The sequence below is a fragment of the Convolutriloba macropyga genome, chromosome 4 (genome assembly GCF_964194025.1).
Source record: "Convolutriloba macropyga chromosome 4, txConMacr16.3, whole genome shotgun sequence".
In the NCBI taxonomy this organism is placed as follows: Eukaryota; Metazoa; Xenacoelomorpha; order Acoela; family Convolutidae; genus Convolutriloba; species Convolutriloba macropyga.
Genome location: NC_134471.1, coordinates 4,505,019 through 4,528,255, shown reverse-complemented (window position 1 = coordinate 4,528,255; position 23,237 = coordinate 4,505,019). Strand labels below are relative to the sequence as shown.

Genomic DNA, 23,237 nt, shown 5'->3' with positions numbered 1-23,237 from the left:
AATTTTAATTCCAAACAAACTATGGTTCAAAACGGAAAAAAACATCACTAATGGCATTAGTATGGAGTTGAACTCAAAAGTTGAAGAATAAAAATAAATCAGCAAAAAAAATAATATGATAGATTAAATATGCGGCCAACATGGGGGGGGGGGAGACAAAGCACCAGAATGGTACCGGAGCGGAGACAAAGCACCAGAAAAGTAAAGAAACAAAATAAAGCAATTTCACTACAAACTACGCCATTTATATTTTATATAAGGAAAAAAATATATGCCACAGGCCAAGAACGAATCTGACTCTGATAGCAAGCCTAAAACAGAAAAGAGAAAAAAACGAAAATTTATTACTTCTAAATTATGTAATTTCTGTGATTAATTAATCAAAAGAACTGTCAATTGCCTTAAAATTGAGCTAGAACTAATTTGACTAAAGTACTTTAAAATACAATATCTTCTAAAACAGCATCTTTCTATAACCTAAGCAATGAAATTTGAAAAAATATCCATGATCAAAAAATTTCCTGCATGTTCCATGCCTACAAATACAGCTGCTTTTCCCCATAGTGGCGTGATAGCCGAGAGGTAAGGTGTGTGGTTCACACGCCAATGATTGAGAGTTCAATCTCCTGCCTCCGTAAGCTGTCTATGTAAGGATGAGCTCTTACTTAACCATAGCTTCAGGTTGACCATAGCCTGATCAATGTTGGCTGCAATGATGGTACCACGTGACAGTTTCAGACGCAAAAAAAAGTGGCTATAGTCACCAAAAAAAGAGCAATGATGCTCATTAAAAGAACAGTCTGAAATGTGGAGAATAATAAGAAAAAGGGCAGCTGAGAACAGGCTACTGTAGGCCTAATGCTGTTCCGCTGCGATTACGCAGAAACCACAATTATTAATTATTATTATTTATAAATGTTCGTTTTTATTGTGTACTAATTTGATCTCAAACAATATTTTTTTGTTTTTAATATTAATTCGACACAAATTGAAAAACTGCATTGCTAATTGGATTTTGTGAAAAATGTACCTCAACGCAACAGAGAACTTGACAAGCGATCACAATCTTTTTCTAGAAGCCGCTTGTTCATTACTAAAATTAATAAGCACTGAATTTTCTGGATAAACTGAGTACCGGCAATTGAGAAGTTGCATCGTTTGCAGCATCTTTACTATGAAAACGCAGAAAACTTCACTGAGAGTTCTACAATCAAATGCTATCCTTTTCGTCAATCTTCTCTTTGGGACAACATATTCCATTTGGAGCTACTTGGTAATTACATTAATTACCTCGATTGGGTATACTTGTTCAAACGTTTAACCTTTAATATGATTTGTCTCCTGTTTATTTGCTAATGGATATTTTTCACATCTTCTAAATTATACATACAAATGGAATTGAATACAACGACCGTTATTAAGAATTGTAAAACAAGAAACGATTTGCTAAAACGAGATGAAAAAAAAACGTTTCCTGGTTCACTATGAAAAAGGAAGCTTCTACACTCAGTTAAATATGATCAATCGCTATATTTCAAATTAAGTATTTGCATTAAATAAGTGCATTAATAGTATTTGCATTAAGTGCAAATAATAGTATTTGCATTAAATTTGATAAGTGAGTTAATAAAAAACAAAAATCATTGAAAACGAACTTTTGCAAACGCCAGTTTGCATACATTTTGATATAGTATGTTTTAAAAGTTGTGTCAAAAGCTGTGTACATTAATTTTATCGATCTGATTGGATGTCAAGGACCGAATTCTAAGAAATTTAAAACAGAGATAATTGATCTGTTTGTTCCGACCCACTTTAGTGGGGGGGAGGAACTATATACTCAAATGGGTTTTTTTGTTCAGTCAATTTTGGCCGATCGATGTTTTCATCGTAGAGAGTTGTTATTGGTATCAATAGAAAGCCCGTACAGAGTAGAGTATGGATTTTAAAAGTTTTTTGTATTTCGTTTTTTTCCAGGCATCTATCCAGGTTCAAACATTTTGTGAACATTGGAACGATATCCGTTGTTTTTGTTCACCTTTTAAGGAATTTTTGCTTAATTTTTCGTTGATTATGCTAAATTTTGTTACTCTTGTAAAAAAAATAGTGCCGTTGGTTTCGCCTAAAGACCCAGAGGAGGGTTGCTTACTCCTTTGATCCGACAATTTTAGCTTAAGAAATTGATGATTTTTTTAAAAAAAAATTTAGACTTTATTCATCAAAATGCTCAAAATGTTTCTTCGGGCCATTTTTTTTAATTTGCTGGAGGTACAGATCTCAAACTGCTGACAAAGATTTGAATAAACTAAGAGAAGACTAGTTCTGCTTCCACTTCATTTAAGAGTGTCCTGGAAGGAAAATTTTGACGGTTTTTTGCTAACACATTATGAAACAGTCATGAAAACAATCATAGTGCAAAATGAACATTTTAGTTTTGATATATTGACATTTTGGTGCCAAAAATATCTGTTTTGTTTGCGAATAGAATAATTAGCTGTTATTACTGAATGCGTAGCTTTATCAAGGCTAGCATTGTTGTCTTCGTGGTTTTTGATAGTGAAAAATTATGATTCCATTGAGGCAGTATCTTTTTTAAAAACAAACTTAGCAATTTTTTTATTCCTTTTCTATGCTTATTACAGACCAAAAAAATCAACTCGAAGTCCATCCAATACCCATTCTCGTTTTTTTTTGTCAAAATGGGGCCCATGATGTTTTCAGAGATAACTTCATGGTTTCTATGTCTTCAACCAAGTGTTTTCTTAAATTCGAATAGAATTCTTATGTTTTGCCTGCTTTTGTTCTAGTTTTTGCAGTCTCTGAGTTGACTGAGTATCAATAAATAAAGATCCAACCTGCTTCGCTAAATGATATACTTTAAGGGTTTTATTGAATAGTCTATGATTTAAGCGGCTTCGAAAACGTTTTCCTGCAAACTATAATTGAGTTTTTGGTTTTACCGGTAGTTGTCTGTCTGTTTTGCGGTACTTTCATAAATTCTAGATTAGTGCAGGTCTCGGTGGTTTCTTCTGCAGACGCAAACGAACGTATTTTAAGTTTTCATATTATTGCAAATGATATTAATTATTTTGAAATCTACTGTTCTGAAAAAATCGATCGAACTTTTGAACTATGTCCCTTTCTGTTTTTGTTTTTGATAACTTGAATTTTAATTATATTATTGAAATCTCCCATCCGCTTCTGGTGGTGCAGAAAATAAGGCTCTTATTGTTTTTGTGGTGCAGCTAATGTTTTTATTGCTATGAAGCTATGTGGTTTCAGAATTTAAAAAAAAATTGATTCGCGCCATTAAGTGTACTCATTTGTTGTCTTTTTTCACTTTAAAATGTCTCATTGAAATGGGGGCTGATTGATGCTCAAAAACAACTCAAATAAACACTCAAAGTCTGTTCAATTGATAGCTTATGGTTTGAAAGGCTTCAACAATGTCTTTTTGTATTATTTTTGTGGGATATTGAATTCTGTCTGTACGCGTCGATAATTTGTTGTCTTAAGACTTATTCTCCACGAATTTGAAGTAACATTGGCGTCCCATGAATTCGAATGTACTGTTTGATCTACTATAAATGAAAATTTAGTTTTTCTTAAACTTTTGAAAACATCTAGTGTAAAAAATCATAAAAATTTTGAAATTCGGCGATTTTTTAATCTCATTTCTGACAACTTGCTACATAGTCTCTAATGTGAACACAGCTTACATCTTCCGCCAGAGAAAACAACTGTATCTGTCTACCGATTTCTGTTTATTAGTGGTGGTGTGGCCCCGTTATTTTGAATTTTCATAAATTTTCTGTGATTTGGTTAATTGGTGGCCAGATAATGAGAGTAGTTAATCATATATAATGGTCATAATAAATAGCTCATGGTATTAACAACCTCGACACCGTTTTCTCCCAAATTTTAAATGAATACTTGAATTTTTAGATGTATCTATCAAGTTCTTTTGTAGTGATATGACAGAATCTGGATAATAGGAGATCTGAATAGCTCCCGGTGTGGACGTAAAATGGAGCCTATGCAGAATTTGCAGCTGAGAGCTAATGTTTACTACGACATTGTTTTCAAAAACAGAAGCGTAAATTCAAAATTTGCTCTTTTGTTCTTTTATGTCTTTTTTACCTGGTCTCAGTAAGGAACGGTCCCACGTGTCTTCGGGAGATAAACCAGTTTTTTGTTGATGCCAATTAAAAAATAATTGTTGTTTCTATGAATACTATTTAGACTTTTCTCTGGTATTATCTGCTGCCATTTCGATATTTTTATTGTCTCTCATCTCATCACCGGCAAGAATCTTTGCTTTTCCAAGGTGACACTATTTAATTCATTTTCTCGTTAACGAATGCTCCCAACGGCTCAGATGGAGCTACATAAGACTCTATCAAGTATTTGTAGTTGACAGTTGATGGTTGACTTTTCCTCTTTTTATTCTTGTTCCTCTTTACTTGTTACAAAGTCTCATTAAAGACAGGCAACATCTGCTTTCAGGTGCAGAACAATTTGGTTAATAGAGTAGACTTTAACTGACGTATTTTGAGTTCGTTGGGTAATTTTGTAAAAAATTTTAGATTTTGAGTCAGACCGGAATTGATGTTTTTTGGTTTAGTGCTTGTCTTGTCTCGTAGTTTTGTTAATAGCAGATAGCATTGGCTCTCCAATGCGACAGTAAGTAACTCATTCATCGTTTTGCACTAAGACAATTTACCCGTTAAACAATTATTTTCGCAGAACGTATATTTAAAAGAGTTTTCTCTTCCTCATTTAGTAGACTATGAAGCCAAAAAAAACGAGCGGGATCGAAAAATTATGTGCGAACGCACATTACCGAGCTTTCTTGTTTGTTACAAGAATCAAATTTGATTTATAGGATGAAATCGTTTTTTTCGACCAAATTTTTGTGAATGATCTTTGCAGAATTCTTTGATCAGCAATATCCAAGAAAAATTTTATTTTTGAGGCCGAAAATTAATAGAAAAGTTTTTCAAATTAAAGGTTTTGAACTAAAGTCTTGATAACTTTTTGTTACGTAAATTAGAAATCTCATATTTTGCAATCTTTTATATTGAGCGCAAGATATTGATATTTCAATTTCAGTCAGTTCTTGCGCATCATTTTACATGGAGGTGAGCAAAAAATTTGGAAGATTTCACATTTTCCTTGTAAGGATTTGGAGATCTCAAGGTTTTCCTCGTCAGTGGGCCTCAAAATACGATATTTGGAAGAATTATTCATTCACCAATTGTTTTGTAAGTATTTTAGCGCTTCAGGTGAAATTTCAATTTAATATAAAGATTAGTCGAAAGCTGAAAACTTTACAAGCTATGTAAAATTATTTGAAATTTATCAGAAACTTAAGTTTTTTCCAAAGTTTTTCGGCAAAGAAGTTAACACTTTTTTTTAAGTAAAAAAGCTTGAAATTGAATTGAAGCTTTTTTTAGTAAAGCTTGAAATTGAATTGACAAGCTTGGATAATATTGATTGTTGTAATGGGTGTAGTGATTAAAAATGATAATTACTAATCTTTTAGTAAAAAATTTCAGTAATAGAACTTTCATAAAAAGTGGTTGAAGGTAATGAAGCCTGAATACTTAATACTATGAATCAAAATCTTTATAATATGAGTTTTAATATAAGTTCTATGATTACTATTTCTTCTATAGTAGTTAAGAAAAATATTAGTTACGGGAAAATTCATTCAAATTTTTTTAGGTTGATATTTCTTTATCGATACGTTGATATCCAATAACAAGTTTATTCGACTTTTCTTTTTTTCAAATTTATTTTGAAGACCTTATGAAGACCTTTTCATAAAAGCAAATTTCAAAAGAAAAGTAACTTTTGAAAAATTTCGGGATAGATCTTAAAGTTCTTCAAAATGTCATACAGTTTGTAAACCAAGATTCATATCCATATTGGATTTATGGTGACACATTCCATGTTTCCATGCCAATTTCTGTGGGCGGCGATTTAAAAAAACAGTTTTTGTCTCATTTCGTTCAAATTTCTGGCCTGTGTCAGTTTTGAATGATTGACAGTAAAAATGATGAATTAGCCATCGTAATACCAGACGGCGTATTATTTATGACACAAATTTATCTGGATAGAATAAAAATTGGGGCGAAATTCCGCCGGGATCTGATTAAAGTCACTCTCTAAATTCCAATCGACAGTCTCAACAGCCCGAAAAAGATTGGCTGGCTAGTCCGAATTTTAATCTTTTCATTACATGTAGCGAAAAATTGTATTTCAGTTCGCAAAGCAGTTGGGAAGCACGTCCCACCTTTGTAGCACTTTGGAAGGTGATATTAAACCGAATTAAATTCATATTCAATTTTCTAACTCCTTTTTGTACATATATATATAATTATATAAATATATATAAAAAATATAAAAAATATATATAATTATATATATAAATATATACATACATACACACATACAATGTAGCAAACATGAATCCTTAAATTGCAAGAAATTTAAACTTTGGCCTAATTGGCTTTGTTTTTATGAGCTCAGTGAATTTTGGTTCACATCCAACAGCCCATGAAAAACAATGATCATGAACATGAATGAACTACGGCTCAAATTCACCCTACACCCTAAAAATTGGTCACTTTGGCGGATTCTTGAAAATATTAAGTCAACTACTTCATGAATGCCTGGATTCCAATCGTTAATAATGCATTGCATGTGAGTCACTCCACTATTGCCACGCAATTTTAGGTTTGGTTTCATGTCGGCCAAATTTTCTTTTTTTTGGTGGGCTTGGACTATTAATTCGGCACTACATTTTATTATAATTATGACCAATTTGAATATTTACGTCTAGCAAATACTTTTTAATTGTTGCTTTCAAATGTTAGCTTTCAAATTTGGTGAGGCTATATAACGTTTTGCCAAGAAATATTGATAGACAATGCTACACTAGTTTTTTCGATAAATTAATCATGTATTGCGGCTGAGCTTAACAACTCAGAAATCAAATTGAATAGCGCTTCAAGGTCATTTCAAGCCTTAAAGCTAGAATAGTGTGACAAGCGAAATTTAATGTTACATTATATCGAAGCCAAACGGATTTGTTCACTTTGTTCAACATTTATATTTAGCAACTATTATTAGTACGTAATCGTCATATATGAAGTGAAACAGAAACTCAAACTTTAATTACGCAATTATTGCCACGTATTCAAGTGTTCACAATCGCACAAATTTAGCTCAAACGGAGCAAGAGATACCCAACTTGGTAAGCCAGATTCGATGAATTTTGCGATTTTTATACTAATTCAGAGAGTGCGGGGCACCGTATAAGGTATCCCGAACCCCAACTTCAGTGCATTCAGAGAATCTTACGTCACAGTAATCTACCACCAATCAGAGATGCAATTTTGACATGTACGGCAGTATAAATAGAGCTTGAAAAACTACCAAAAATCAGTTGAAACTCATAAATTTGGTTATATCAAACTGACATACAGTGCGTATTGAAGCACACTTTCTTGAGCGGTAAATTACTTGTTATCGTGTCTTGTTTCTGTAGATCATATTAGTGATTGTACAGTTTTAACTTTACTTTGACTTGTGAAAAGAGAATTAACTTTGATATTCTCAAAACTTTCTTTCTGAGGAACGAAGTTCCTAAGTAAGAGAAACTTTGTGCAAAGCACATAGTCAGTTGCTCTTACTGGCTCTAACGAAGCCTAGCCTAGTTTGATATTGGTGTTATTGAGGCCAATTGAGAAACAAGAAGTGATCATTAAATTAACTCAGAATATTCAAATCTGAGGTGAAACTTGTTGTGTTATTTCTCAAAGACAATTCTACCGATTCCGTTCATTTCTTTTTCGTTTGATTACTTGTGTGACAGTGTTGTGCACTGCCAAGTTTGCTCAATTTTGAATCATTACTTACCGAGTTATTCAACATTGAAATTTTTGCCCAAGTATTAAGATTGGGTATAAAATATAAAAGGTAGCCCCACCAACGCAGTTTACCCAGCGTTGTTTAAATTTACATCAGATAGTAGGCCTACCTAACGTTCTTAACCCTGTGAAATTTTATCTCACTAGCTTTTGTGGTTAAGGAGATATCACTGAAAAACCTCTAATTTGAACTAATTTGCTTATTTGGAATTTCGGACTTTTGCTTAATTGAAGCAAAGTTATTTGTTATTCAGCAAAGCTAAACAATTAGTTATTTGAAATTATTGAGTATCAAGTAATGCAACGGCATTCTAAAGTATAGCGGATAATACAGTTCACAAAAGTTAACTGCAAAAATACAATATCCGGACAGATTTGAAACCGCTGAAACGAACTGGGCGGTGTAAAGTTTTCCTTGACTTTGATAGGAGAGCAGCCGTTACATTTGGTCCGCCGACCCGGACAGTGGAAGGCAAACTGCTGTCCAATCTGATGAAGAGAGTGCCGAAGGCATCCCCCAAAGAGAATCAAACAAATCAACAGCGCAACGCCAGTGAGGCAGAGCGAAAGTTCCGAGTGCACTTCACAAATTACGTTGAAGAACTAACCTCGCTTAAAAGGAGCAAGCAAAGCAAAAAGCAATCAGGCAATCCTAACACAATCAGCAGAGAGGAGCTTCAATCAACAGCACAAAGGTACGACAAGAAGTTCCAAGATTTATTAGAAGAAGTCAACACCAAAACAGGGATTGGCTACAAAATAATTGAAGATTCAGATCGACCCAACAAACTAAAGGTCCTCTACCAACAGACTGTTCACCTTCTAGAGGAAGAAATACCCAAGCAACTGCAGCGTCGAAACAAGCTTGTGCCCTATCAAGCTAATTTCGTTGAACAGCATCTGAAAGAAGCAAGGCAGTGCAAAGCAAGTTTGGACTATCATTGGCTTTCATATATAAGCAAAGGCACGCAACCAGCAATGAATGCAGAGCAAAGCAACGCAACCCAAGCAGTGAACGACAGCGAGAGCAATAACAACTACCCAACGGACAGCCCAGCTGCTCAAACAGTGCAAAATGGAGCAACAGCAAGTGGCCAAGAGACGGAGAATGTTTCGGAAACATCTTCAGCAAAGCAAAGGCGAGAGGAAAGGATGAAGAAATTCGATATCGAATTCGAAACCAAGATGCGACTGGAACAGGCACGGTTCGAGCGGAGGAAGCTAGAGCTAGAAATGCAAATGAAGGAACTGGAAACCAAGCATCAACTGCTGGAGGAAGAGCGTGAGCTAGAGCGCAAAGTGAAGAGAACAGCATTAGAGAACAATGATGCTCGCTCCCAATCCACTGGTGCTCGAGACAAATCGCCCTTCAACTGGACCCCCAAGAAAAGAGATGTCTCTGACTGGGCCAGCAGAATCGACAACCTTCTAACACCAGATCGATCAACAGCTCGCTTCGAAGTAACCCCTGAAGTGAACAGGCAAAGTCACTTCTCACGATATCGCAGTTCACGAGACCGATCCTCAAGTGTTGAAGACCGAGACGTTTCCCCCAGAGCTGGTCTATTACGATACAACCCTGGCTATTCAGGCAGTAGTAGCCTACCAAAGCTGAAGTTGAACAACTTCGATGGGAACCCTCTTGAATGGCCGGAGTGGTCTAGTATGTTCATTGCTACAGTGGATCAACGACCAATACCAGACTCAGAGAAGATGAGCCATCTGAAGACTCTGCTGACAGGCAAGGCAAGGTCAGCAATCTCTGGAATGGGCTATTCTGGACAGTTCTATGGTGCTGCATGGAGTATTCTGGAGAGGAAATTTGGAAGGCCTCATGTGATCATTGATGCACAACTGGAGAGTCTTCGCAAAGCAAGTCAGGTGAAACCACACGACTCAACAGGTCTGATCAGTTTCTCAGTTATTGTTTCGAACTTTGTGAATGTGCTCAAAGAGTACAAGCAGATTGGTGATCTGCAATCAAGCTCGACATTGTATATGGCAGTAGATAAACTACCCCAAGTTCTCAAAGAGAAGTGGTGGTTCTATGTTGATGATAAAGATGAAGATTGGCCTGATCTGATTATGTTTGACAAATGGCTATCAAAGATAGCATTCGTGCACGAAGGGTTTTCAGCTTTCAAGGGAGAGCGAAGAGAAGAAGACCGAAGAAGCACAAATAGAGACAAACGGTTCTCGAAAACATCGAACTTCAGTGCAAGTTCGAACGTGAAAGAAACAAAGCAAACGCAAAGTGATCACTGTCCGCTAGCTGATGGCACTCATAAAATATGGAACTGTCCACTATTCAGGAACATGAGTGTGAATGATCGGTACGCAGCAGTGAGGAAGCAACGCTTATGTTACGGATGTCTAGGCAAAGGGCATGCAATCAAAGATTGTAAAGTCAATGCGTGCGGCATCAAGGGATGCATCAAGAAGCACAACCGATTGCTGCACTCAGAAAACCAAATGGACGAGGGCAATCACGCAGTCAACGTAAGCGCAGCAACAATCAGCCAGAGTAACGAAGTTACTAGCTTTCTTCAGATAGTTCCTGTCTCAATACAGAGCGGTGGCAACAGGCTGAACACATATGCTTTCCTCGATAGTGGATCAACGGTTTCATTCATCGATCAAAGTGTGCAAGAGAAGTTACGGGCCCAAGGCACCGGTGTGACGCTCAACATAGCTGGCATACACGGAACGAAGGACCTGAAGACAGAAAAGGTTCCTCTCAAAATAAAGGGACTACATTCAAAGGTGCATTCAATCGAAGCGTTTGCACACCCGTCAATCTCCCTGGGAAACACAAACTACAACTACAACAAGCTGAAGCAAAGCTTCAACCACTTGAGTGTTTTACCCAACAAAAGCTTCAACTTGATGGAAGTTGGCATCATCCTTGGTCAAGATGCTTATGAGCTACAACGCCCATTGGACTATAAGATAGGAACACGAAGTGAACCTTTCGCCGTTCTAACAGAGCTAGGATGGGTAGTCAGTGGACCCATGACGGGCAAAAGAAGACAAAATGTTTGTCGTTTCGCCTTCACTGAAGATGTGAAAGTGGCAGAGAATATTCAAACCTGGTGGGACATAGAAACCTATGCTTCCAAAATCAACGTCGTCAGTCAGTCAAAGAAGGAACTGCAGGCACAAAAGATGCTAGAGAGTACGACAAAGTTCACAGGCGAGCGGTATGAAGTGGGAATGCTGTGGAGTGAACCAGAGCCAAACCTACCGAACAATTACAGCTCAGCCTTGGGTCAGCTTTACTCACTGGAGCGAAGATTCCAAAGGGACCCAAACCTGAAGAATTTGTATCAACAGTCAATAGATACAGATGTAGAAAAAGGATTCGTAAAGATATTGGACGAGTCCGAAGTGAAAGGCACCTTCGGGAAAGAATGGTATTTGCCACACCATCCAGTGCTAAACCCGAACAAGCCTGGCAAAGTAAGACGTGTTTGCAATGCTGCCTCAAAGTACAAAGAAGTATGCCTCAATGATAAGCTACTAGCAGGACCTGATCTGCTACACGGCTTGATCGGAACAATATTCAGATTCCGCGAAGGACCAATAGCCCTGACAGCTGACATCGAATCGATGTTTCTACAAGTGCAAGTTCCCGAACAGGATAGAAGTTGCTTGAGATTCTTATGGCGTCCAAGAACTAACGAACCTGTTCAGATATACGAATATCAGCGTCACGTATTTGGAGCTAAGAGTTCTCCAACTTGTGCAAACTATGCTCTCAAGCGAGTGGGACTGGACAACGAAAAAGAGTATCCGATTGCAGCAAAGGCAATACAAAACAACTTCTACATGGATGATTTCATCAAATCAGTAGAAACCCCTGAAGAAGCAATTGAAGTCTTCAATCAACTACAACCTCTTCTCTCACAACATGGATTTGAATTGAAGAAGTGGATAAGCAACAGCGATGCAGTTATCGAAGCAATCCCAGAGGACTTGAAGTCAATCAGCAACACAAAGCAAGTCGAAGTGGAACCCAGTACGGAGGGATCTTCAGTGCTAGGACTACAATGGACCGTTACTGGTGACAGTCTTCAAGTATGCAGAGGTACAAACAAGGAAGTTGAAGCACCTATAACCCAGAGGAAGATTCTGTCACTGGTATCTTCAGTATTCGACCCGATCGGATTGTTTGCTCCGTTCAGTGTTCATATGAGACGACTTCTGAAAGGCATCTGGACTAAGAATGGACAACATTGGGACAACGAAGTGGAACCTAGTGAAGAAGAAGAATTCCTGAGATGGAAAGAACAACTTCCAATAGTGGCTGAAACAAGCATCGATAGAAGATACTTCAACAGAGAGAGGGATAAAACTGAGCTTCATGTGTTTGCTGACGCATCTGAAGACACGATGTGTGCAGTGGCCTATCTACGTTCACAACCAAAAAAAATACTCAGCTGACTTAGCATTTGTCATTGGAAAATGCAGAGTGGCACCGATGAGGCATCTTTCAGTACCACGATTGGAGTTGCAAGCGGCAGTCATGGCAGTGAGGTTGAAAGAACAGATAGTCAAGGAACATGAAATGAAGATAAATAGTTGCAGTTTTTGGTCAGACTCAACTACGGTACTGCAGTGGATACACAGTTCCCATCGCAAACAACAAGTGTTTGTGGCCAACCGAGTGGCTGCGATACTAGATACAACCGATGTTTCGCAGTGGAAACATGTGAGCGGTATCAACAACCCAGCTGACATTGGCACGAGAGCAATCAACATTGAAGAACTCAAGAGAAGTGAGTGGCTCACTGGGCCGGCCTGGTTGAAGCGACCAGAAAGCGAATGGCCACAGCAGGTGAACCTCATATTTGCATCAGATGAAGAGAATATACCCTCATCAGTTTTCATGATACAGGCTGAAGAAAAGAAAGCTGTTATCCAGTGGGAACGATTCAGTAACTTCAACAGACTAGTAAATACAGTGGCATACGTACAGCGAGCATTGAACAAACACAGACCAGCAACACTCGTGGTCAACATTGAAGAAAGAGAAAAAGCAAAAGCAACAATCTTCAAGGTACTACAGCAAGAACAGTTTGGTGAAGAGATGAAATCTCTCAAAGCTGAAAAGGAAATTCCAAAAGGCAGCAAAATCTTACAATTCTCACCCTTCCTAGATGAAGAAGGACTTATTCGAGCCAAAGGCAGAATAGGCAAAAGTCAGTTGGACTTCAATGCAAAGCATCCAATTCTGCAACATTGGAAAAATCATGCGGTTGAATTATTCTTGCGAAACGAGCACAAGGACAATCAACACGAGGGCACTGAGCATGTAAGAAACATTGTTCAGCAGAAGATGTGGATCCTAGGCATACGGAACGCCTTAAGATCAATCAAGAACAAGTGCATTACCTGCAGAAAAGGCAGAGCACAAACGATAGCACCAGTAATGGCAGGTCTACCCGAAGAACGGTTAGATGCTTCTACAGCTTTTACAAATGTTGGAGTTGACTACTTTGGCCCTTTCAATGTGAAGATTGGGCGAAGAAATGAAAAGAGATGGTGTTGTCTTTTCACATGTCTAACTATGAGAGCGGTGCATATAGAAGTGGTACCCAAGTTGGACACTGATAGTTGTCTCAATGCAATAATGAGATTTATTGCACGAAGAGGCAAACCGAATACGATCATCAGTGACAACGGAACAAACTTTGTTGGAGCTGAAAGAGAGTTTGCAGAGTACGTTGCGGCATGGAACAAAGAAGGGATCGAAGAACATCTAATTCAACGAGGAGTCAGATGGAAGTTCAACCCACCCGCAGCACCACACTTTGGAGGAGTATGGGAGCGGTTGGTGAGAAGTTGCAAGAAAGCAATGTATGCAGTGTTGGGGAACAGATCAGTCACCGAGGACGTTCTTTCAACAACGATGTGTATTGTTGAGCAGACATTGAACGCAAGACCTTTGACTCCAGTCAGTTCAGATGTTAATGACTTGGAGGCATTGACCCCCAATCACTTCTTGCTTGGCAACAAGAACGTTTGCTTACCCTACCTACCACGCGCGGAAGAATTTTTTGATCATCGAAAGCTCTTTCGACAAACTCAAGCCTATGCAAATCTCATATGGGACCGATTTCGGAAAGAATATCTGCCAACTCTGAATAATCGGCAAAAATGGCGATCTACGGCGAACGAAACCCTTAAAGAAGGCGACCTCGTTTGGTTGATCGAAGACAGCGATAAGCGTGGATATTACAATCTAGGTCGAGTTACGGAGACCATCGATGGGTCTGACGGTGTGATTCGATCGGCGATAGTTCGAACGAACGACGGAGTGTACAAGAGACCAGTAGTGAAGCTCGCCCCAGTACTACCTGGAAAAGATGTTTTCGCGATGGAAAACAGGGCCGGCGATATTGCGGCTGAGCTTAACAACTCAGAAATCAAATTGAATAGCGCTTCAAGGTCATTTCAAGCCTTAAAGCTAGAATAGTGTGACAAGCGAAATTTAATGTTACATTATATCGAAGCCAAACGGATTTGTTCACTTTGTTCAACATTTATATTTAGCAACTATTATTAGTACGTAATCGTCATATATGAAGTGAAACAGAAACTCAAACTTTAATTACGCAATTATTGCCACGTATTCAAGTGTTCACAATCGCACAAATTTAGCTCAAACGGAGCAAGAGATACCCAACTTGGTAAGCCAGATTCGATGAATTTTGCGATTTTTATACTAATTCAGAGAGTGCGGGGCACCGTATAAGGTATCCCGAACCCCAACTTCAGTGCATTCAGAGAATCTTACGTCACAGTAATCTACCACCAATCAGAGATGCAATTTTGACATGTACGGCAGTATAAATAGAGCTTGAAAAACTACCAAAAATCAGTTGAAACTCATAAATTTGGTTATATCAAACTGACATACAGTGCGTATTGAAGCACACTTTCTTGAGCGGTAAATTACTTGTTATCGTGTCTTGTTTCTGTAGATCATATTAGTGATTGTACAGTTTTAACTTTACTTTGACTTGTGAAAAGAGAATTAACTTTGATATTCTCAAAACTTTCTTTCTGAGGAACGAAGTTCCTAAGTAAGAGAAACTTTGTGCAAAGCACATAGTCAGTTGCTCTTACTGGCTCTAACGAAGCCTAGCCTAGTTTGATATTGGTGTTATTGAGGCCAATTGAGAAACAAGAAGTGATCATTAAATTAACTCAGAATATTCAAATCTGAGGTGAAACTTGTTGTGTTATTTCTCAAAGACAATTCTACCGATTCCGTTCATTCCTTTTTCGTTTGATTACTTGTGTGACAGTTTTGTGCACTGCCAAGTTTGCTCAATTTTGAATCATTACTTACCGAGTTATTCAACATTGAAATTTTTGCCCATGTATTAAGATTGGGTATAAAATATAAAAGGTAGCCCCACCAACGCAGTTTACCCAGCGTTGTTTAAATTTACATCAGATAGTAGGCCTACCTAACGTTCTTAACCCTGTGAAATTTTATCTCACTAGCTTTTGTGGTTAAGGAGATATCACTGAAAAACCTCTAATTTGAACTAATTTGCTTATTTGGAATTTCGGACTTTTGCTTAATTGAAGCAAAGTTATTTGTTATTCAGCAAAGCTAAACAATTAGTTATTTGAAATTATTGAGTATCAAGTAATGCAACGGCATTCTAAAGTATAGCGGATAATACAGTTCACAAAAGTTAACTGCAAAAATACAATATCCGGACAGATTTGAAACCGCTGAAACGAACTGGGCGGTGTAAAGTTTTCCTTGACTTTGATAGGAGAGCAGCCGTTACATCATGGAAAAATTCAGACTGTTCATTGTCAAATGCATCAACCTAAAAATGCAAGAAATATACATTAACAACAATTCGCACAACAAGTTCCAACCCGAGCTGATGTACATTTTTGACTTAATTGTCAACCAAATGAAGAGATAACCAAAAAAAGATGTTTGAGTTTTAAAAAATCGTTCACACCCAAACTACTAATTAAATTACATAATGCCATGCCACAATACAGCGCTCACAAGATCTGCCAGTAAAGCGACTACGGGAAGAAAATCAAACAAAATAAAGAAAACTAAAAAAAATAATGGCAAAAACTCAATATCTAAATGTAAAAGCACCTCGTAAACAACGTCAAAATGCAATCAGATAAAACCTTAACTGCACTATTTTTATTTCGTCTTAACTATACAGCAGATAGAATTTTTCCTTAACGAGACTATGTAACAAGTGACAAGAAAAAAATAATGAGGAGAAAGTCAAAAATCTACCAGCAATTACTTAAACCGAATAATTTCAAAAGTCTTAAAAATCATTAGCTTTTAGCAAAATAATTCTCAAAAAAATTACTAAAAATCCATTACGAAACTGATAGGGGCTGTCTCTGATTAACATAAGTCATAAAAGCTGACCAATGACGCAGAGATGCTCAAGAAATTTCAAACAATCTGCGAAAACCAATTATTGAAGCTATTAACTATAATGAAAATCATTAGCTATTATCTAAATATCGCTTTTTTATTTCAAATCTTATCTATACTAATTGAGTTGAAACAAAACTGAACGATTGAAAAAGTTCACTTGGGCCCCATTTGAAAACATTTGGGCTCTTTTATTACTTGAATGTGGTAAAAGGAGAGAAAAATAAAAACACAAATATTGACCACTCACAAAACATTTATGAAAACGCATATTGTCCCACAAACAAAACATCAGTTACGACCTAATACCAATAAAAAGTTTACTTTTTGAATTGCAAGGAGTTGGATGGCACCTCTCAAAGATGACAATAAGCTACAAGTTGACGAAAAGAACAACAAAAATATACAAAAAACTAAAAAATGAAACAAAATTGAAAACAAATAATATCATAAACTTTCAGGTTATTCGCTATGAACTGACTTCATAGAGTAATATTATTCATTCAGTCCACAATTAGAAGCTTATGAGACCTCTCAGCATTATGGTAACGTAATTATCAATATTAGGATAAGGTGATAAATTCCAAAAGGAAACAAAATTATGGAAAAAATATCCAAAAGTTAAAAAAAGATATGAAAACTCGTCGCATCGAAGACATAATCCAATAATTGAAGATAAAACAGCCAACCAAATTAATCTTGATTGCAGTAAAAAATCGGGAGTTTTGTTATTACTGAGACTGACTTAAAGTTCGCAAAAATAAGTTTAAGATTGGCTAACGTTCAGAAAAAAAATATTTTTTTAATGTCTTAACAGCCATTAGCTGTCCACTCAAAGCACTAGATAGGTTCACTTAATCCTCATTAGGAAAGTTATTGCACTTTTAGTCAATGTGCATATGGCATAGGGCTTCAAAAATCAGTAAAATCTCGAAAAGAAAATCAAAATTTCATTAAAAATTACGAACACTCAGAGTCGAAGCCAAAAATAAAATGAGCGATTCCTTGAAAGCTAAATTTCTGTTCATTGGGCTACATTGGTCTATAAATAAGGAGTTTCATTATAAGAACTTGGATTTGAAAGGTGACGGTTCTCTTAGTGACTTAAAAGAACAAAAAAATGTAAAACTTTTTCTAAAAAAAAACAGCTCTCAAATAGAATTCGAATTTTTTTGATAATAAATTTTCGTATGAGACCAGAACTAGTCTTTTTAATAGCCTTTCGTCTATTAGGAATACCAAAGTGATGCATTTTGTAGTGTGAAAGGTAATTTTGAATTAAGATTTTTATAGAAAAAATGTTAATTCGAACAAAAATTGCGCTAAAATTGAACAAAAGTGAACCAAATTTAAAAGTGTTCACGTGATAATTTAAACCTCGATAACTCCTCGAAAAATACGAAATTGAGAAAAATCTTTTTAATTTCGAATGCTACGCTGGACCAGTTTTTTTAATGATACAACTCACATTTCTCTACGATGAATATATCGATCGGCCAAAAATGTCTGAACAAAAAAAACCCATTTGAGTATATAGTTCCTCCCCAACAAGTGGGGTCGGTACAATAATAGTTTTTAAAAAGCATACGCTCGGTGTTTTGGTCGCATTGAGATGAAAACATTGGATGGTCGTATTGTTCTTTGTTTCAAGAAACTTTTGATCGCATAGACAGATTGGCTTCCTCACTTCCGTTTTTATTTCAGAAAATCAATCAACACCCGTTATGGGTACTTCTGTTTTAGTTGAAAAAGACTAGGAGAAAAAAATGGTGCAGAAACATGACCTTCAAAATTGTACTCTAGTAATATGGCACCAACTTCATCTCAATTTGAAAATGTTAGTAAAAAATTGAGACAAAACAAAGGAGATTACATACTTGATTGAAAAGAAATGAATTCAAAGTATCATTCCATGTACTAATTCAGCTTATGAAGAGCATTTCAATACTACCAATTTTGTTTCTATCGGCAAAACAGATCGATCGGATCGTCCAAAATTGACTGAAACTAAAATCTGACTGGCGTAAGTTTCTGTCACCAGTTGAGCTGAGTGGGAACAATATATTTTCTTAAAAATAATCAAAAGCAATGATTTGAGAATCAATCGAACCAGTTTTGGTAATTTCTTTCTAAGTAGAAGCCAAAGTTTTTTACGGACTTGTGTCCGTAAAAAAACGTCGGCTTCCACTTGGAAAGAAATTACCCAAACTGGACAGATTTTAACTGGGGAGCGAAAATCTGCCTGGAATTTTTTTGGGACATTATAGAAGTAGATGTTTTAGCATCAACTTCCTTAAAAATTTTCAATCGAAATTTTCTTGGCATTCTGGTGCGACTTTTCATACCCTGATTGATACCTACATGCTCTACCTTGCTACATTTTGCCGGATTTATTGGGATTGTGAATGTACCATAAATAATCATAAACTTGTTATAAATAAGTTATAAATGATCAATTACCTTCAGGTTTTTGTCATATTTATGCTTCATGTTCGCATCTTCTGTTTGATTGGCAATATTCTGAAATGAACAACGAAAACAAAATAAACAAGATAAACAAAAAACAAGACATTTTTGCTCTATAAAATAGTTAACCGTGACTACAATAAAAAGTAAAATTGATGAGATCTATTTATTGCTACCAAAATGACGTCAGCATTCGAAGTTGATCCATCCCTGGAAATATGTGACAGAGTTGAACTCTGAGATCAATTGACAATTGAAGTTGGAGTTTCGGGTCTTTCCTATCATAACCCCTCACTATGTTATGAACACTTAATGGGGTATATGTTATATGCCCACAAAGCTAGAAGTGGACGAGAGGCTATAATGGGAACGACTCGAAACTTTAAGAAACCTAATCGACAAATTCTTTTTGATGTTTACTGTTACAAAGTTTTTTTGAATTGGTTCTGACTATCGTATCAGTTTATTACCATACGGGATTCATACTATCTATTGCCCCCCCCCCCACCTCCCCTCTCCTAACCGGATATGGTTGCTAAAAACAGCAATGCCAAAATATTGACAAAAGTATCAAATTTTTGTATGTCAAATACCTCAAAGATAATTCAAACAATGAAATCTGTGCAGATAGTGTGATTAATTTTTAGTTAAAAGATCATTAAAACAACAAAAAAATTATTATTGCTGAGTGTATTTTTTTCTAATCAGTTGCAACTGGTTATAGTTTTTCTCAAATCACGTCTCCACAAATAAGTGTTTTCATATCGTCAGTTATGAGTGGGAAAAAGTGCTTTGATGGGAATACCTCGATGGCGGTAATTTTGGCACTGAGCATCTTTTGCATCTCTGCAGCAAACTCTCGCACCATTTTCACTCCGTCTATCTTATACACTAGCGGGTTCCTCCTGTACAATATCTGAAACATACAAACACAAATAAACAACTATAAACAAAATGAAATCAACACTACACTTCCAGGGAATGTCCTAAACTTCCAGGGAAAATTTCCGGGGTTGACCACGTTAATCATTTCTTCTGGTACCAAACCAAAGTCATGTATGCCCGGGTCGAGAAATTTTCCGAAAATTATGTAAGAAATGCGCTAATTTTTCAAAAAAGTTCAGCGCAAAAACCTTACATAATAATGCGCTGAAACTTTGCAAGAAATGTGCAGAAAATTTAGCGCAATTCTTACTAAGTTTCAGCACATTTCAGCGCATTATTATGTAAGGTTTTTGCGCTGAACTTTTTGAAAAATTGGCGCATTTCAGGCTTTCTGTCATCGGATACCTACTCGTTCGTATTTGTCAGCTCCCAGAAGGTCTCCCAGAGTAGTTCCAAAATATCGAGCCAGTTCCTGTCCCAGTTCTTTCACTCTAAAACACACTCCATATCCAGTCCTTCATAACCATCTAAACATCTTTAAAATTAATTATACTATTTCACCGAAATCAACAACGTGCTCGGATTGGGGTCAGCTTTTACGCCTGCAGATATCTTAGACACATTAGGCAAAAATGAGATTCAAAATTGAGTTATACAAAACTGAATTGACTTATTGTAAGTTGCCAAGTTACTTGGTTATAAAACACTTGGTTATTTTTGATAACTAAATCAGTTTATACAATCACTCAGTTCAACTCGCGAAACGGTTTAATTAGTTACGATGTCAACATAGCTGCAGTGAGGGAACCGTACAATTGAGTCTTCAATTTGAGTTCACGATCAATTAGTTTAACACACAGTCGGGTTTTGAATTTATGGCCGGCACTGTGGCAGTGCTCTGATTGAATGTCATTTGTCTCTGGTAGCAGTTAATTTTGTCTAATTTCCGGCAGTTTCTTGTCAAGGTGTTAGAGCATGCAGCATTGTAGCTGAGCCACAAATGATGACTACAAATTGCTCAATGATTTTTTTTTCAATTTGCTTAAGCAAATTGAAAAGCAGTGCTTTGATGACAATTTACAACATTTGCTGTAAACCAAAATTTGAAAAAAATGTAAAATTGATTGGTTCAACACTTTGTCTGCAATGATCGTAAGCGAGCGAAACCAGAAACGATAGTTACTTTTCTGGTAACTTGTTCTCTTAAATAAGAGAAAAAAACTAATAGCAGAGAAACATATAAAACACAGGTGGATGGATCCAAAACAGATCGATAAAAATGTATTTACTTACTTACAGGTCAAACGATTATTGTAATGCTTCGGTGAAAGACGTCGTGAAAGACGTCGCATTGGCAAATTGTCATCACGTGATGACAAGTGTTACAAAAAAAAGATGCGAAAAATGTATTTTTGTTTTTGATTTAAAAGAATCGCAAAGCAGTAATGATTTCTGGAACTCACTAGAGGATATCATTTGAGTTATAAAAATTAATTATAAAACTTGACAAAAATTAAAACTTTGCGCAAACTTTTCAAAAATTGCAATATGCAATTTCTTCCTTTTTTCCTTTTTCTTCTAGAACAGTTAAAACCAAAACTGAAAAGTGAGCCAAATACAATTTTCCTAGTTGAGAAAACAAGACAGGATAGGAAAACTTAAATCAGAAAACTGCCAATTTCACCTCATCAACTGGAATGGTCAATTTATAACACTGGACAAAACAGGTCCCATTGTTACCTGGATATATTATTCTGAAGAAAACTGCCATTTTTATTAGCTATTAAATTTACTACAATTTGGGCAATTCGGTTTAAAACCAATGAAAGATAGCATCAAAATTAACAACTCTTTTGAATCTTGTGATTGAATACTCTTTACCAATAACAATCAAGTGACAATTATTTCGAGAGTGTATGCTCGATACACCTTCTATTTCAGAAACAATTTTTTGCTCATTGGGATTTGCGATTCTAGGGGATATTTTACGTAAAAGCGAAGTTGTAAATAAAAAAATCGTTCACTATTCAATGCCAACTTTAGTATCAATTCTACTCGTAAAAATTGCGAATGAAGCTAACTTTCAAGCTCTGGTACTTGAATTCCTTCGAAACATTTCTACAACAACTATAAATTGTTTTCAAAAGTCATTGAAGTTCCTTATTCGAATTTAAACTCAACTTCATCTTGTTCTATGTATATGCATAAAATGGGAATCAAAATTCTTTTTTTTAAAAAATAAAGTAATTTTGTGTAGCTCTTCGTTTCGCTTTAGCTTGATGACGTACACTAATTTAGGCTCCAAAATGTAAATTTACCTACACTATTTGATGAAAATAGAAAATTATCTGAACAATGTTCAATTATTGATCAAAAATCGGCGACTAATCCCCCAAATGGCGTCGCTAATTTTGTACCTATTGGGTCATACTTTTGTCATCATAGTGGTTACGTTTTGTTACTAATTGTCCGAATTTCAAATTGTTACGTTTTGGTTATCAATTAATCCGACTTAATAATTTCATAAAAATTCTTCGGTTAAAACAAGACCCTTTTCTGAAAAAAATTCAAATAGAGTGATAGCCGCCGACATCAAACGTACGAAAAAGAGTGACGATATCAAAGGATTAGAATCCATTAGACTTGTTGCTAGGATTTGCACACTGTAAAATACGAAAACTAGAGACCTATATACCGAAATTTGAGCGTATCGCACTTTTTCGCGCTCTCTTACTTTCCTGATCTTAAAACATGTGCGAAAATATATGCGTAAAACAGCGATTTGCCTTGTATATATATATATATATATATATATATATATATATATATATATATATATATATATATACATATATATATATATATTCGAACAAATGTGTATTCTGCAATGTAATGGAGAGCTAAGAGAAAAAGGCTTTTTCTAACAAATGCTGAAAAGTACAAGTAAAATACCTAATCTCATAAGATTGAGGCTTAGAAAAACTGCCTTTTAGATGTCCGTGTACATGAACCAAGTTGCTTTATGCATTTCGGTCCCCCAAATCCTTTCAACTTTTGTAAGTCGGAACTTTATTGCCTGATTAATGTTGATTTTATTGAAGAAGTCAGAAGTGGTCGACATTCTCTTCCAATATTATTTATAGCGAGGGATTTCCCGTTTCCAAAACTTGACTGCCAATGGCGCGAATTGTAATGTATGTTAAGAGATTGATTTGCCACCATGAGTGCGACTCTCATAAATACAAATATTGTTGAAAAGTTGTCTTAGTATGCAACACTTAGGCCGAAGAGCTTAAACAGTCAGTTTCAGAAGAATTATATGTTATTTTCTGTATGTTTGAAAAGGCTTGAAATATTTGGGAAACTAATTTCACAAATTTTACCCAACTGTCGAATCCACGACCGTAAATATTTGCTTCCGTCAATATTTTTCAATTCTGAAAAAACTGACAAGTGCCTGGTGATTTATGAAACTGTTTGCAATCGTTTCGTCAATTAAATGCAATGGT

The 23,237-nt window shown here is 36.1% G+C and overlaps 1 protein-coding gene across 1 annotated transcript in view; it reads right to left on the bottom strand.

The window, feature by feature from the left end:
• Positions 1–23,237, bottom strand: part of LOC142337955 (voltage-dependent calcium channel subunit alpha-2/delta-3-like) — a 202,868-nt gene that overhangs the window by 137,686 nt on the left and 41,945 nt on the right. The window contains exons 3-5 of the mRNA XM_075387588.1: positions 20,138–20,219; positions 19,649–19,759; positions 18,838–18,897 (exon numbers count right to left, since the gene is read on the bottom strand). Coding sequence (XP_075243703.1) covers positions 18,838–18,897; positions 19,649–19,759; positions 20,138–20,219 — 253 coding nt within the window. The remainder of the gene's footprint in view (positions 1–18,837; positions 18,898–19,648; positions 19,760–20,137; positions 20,220–23,237) is intronic.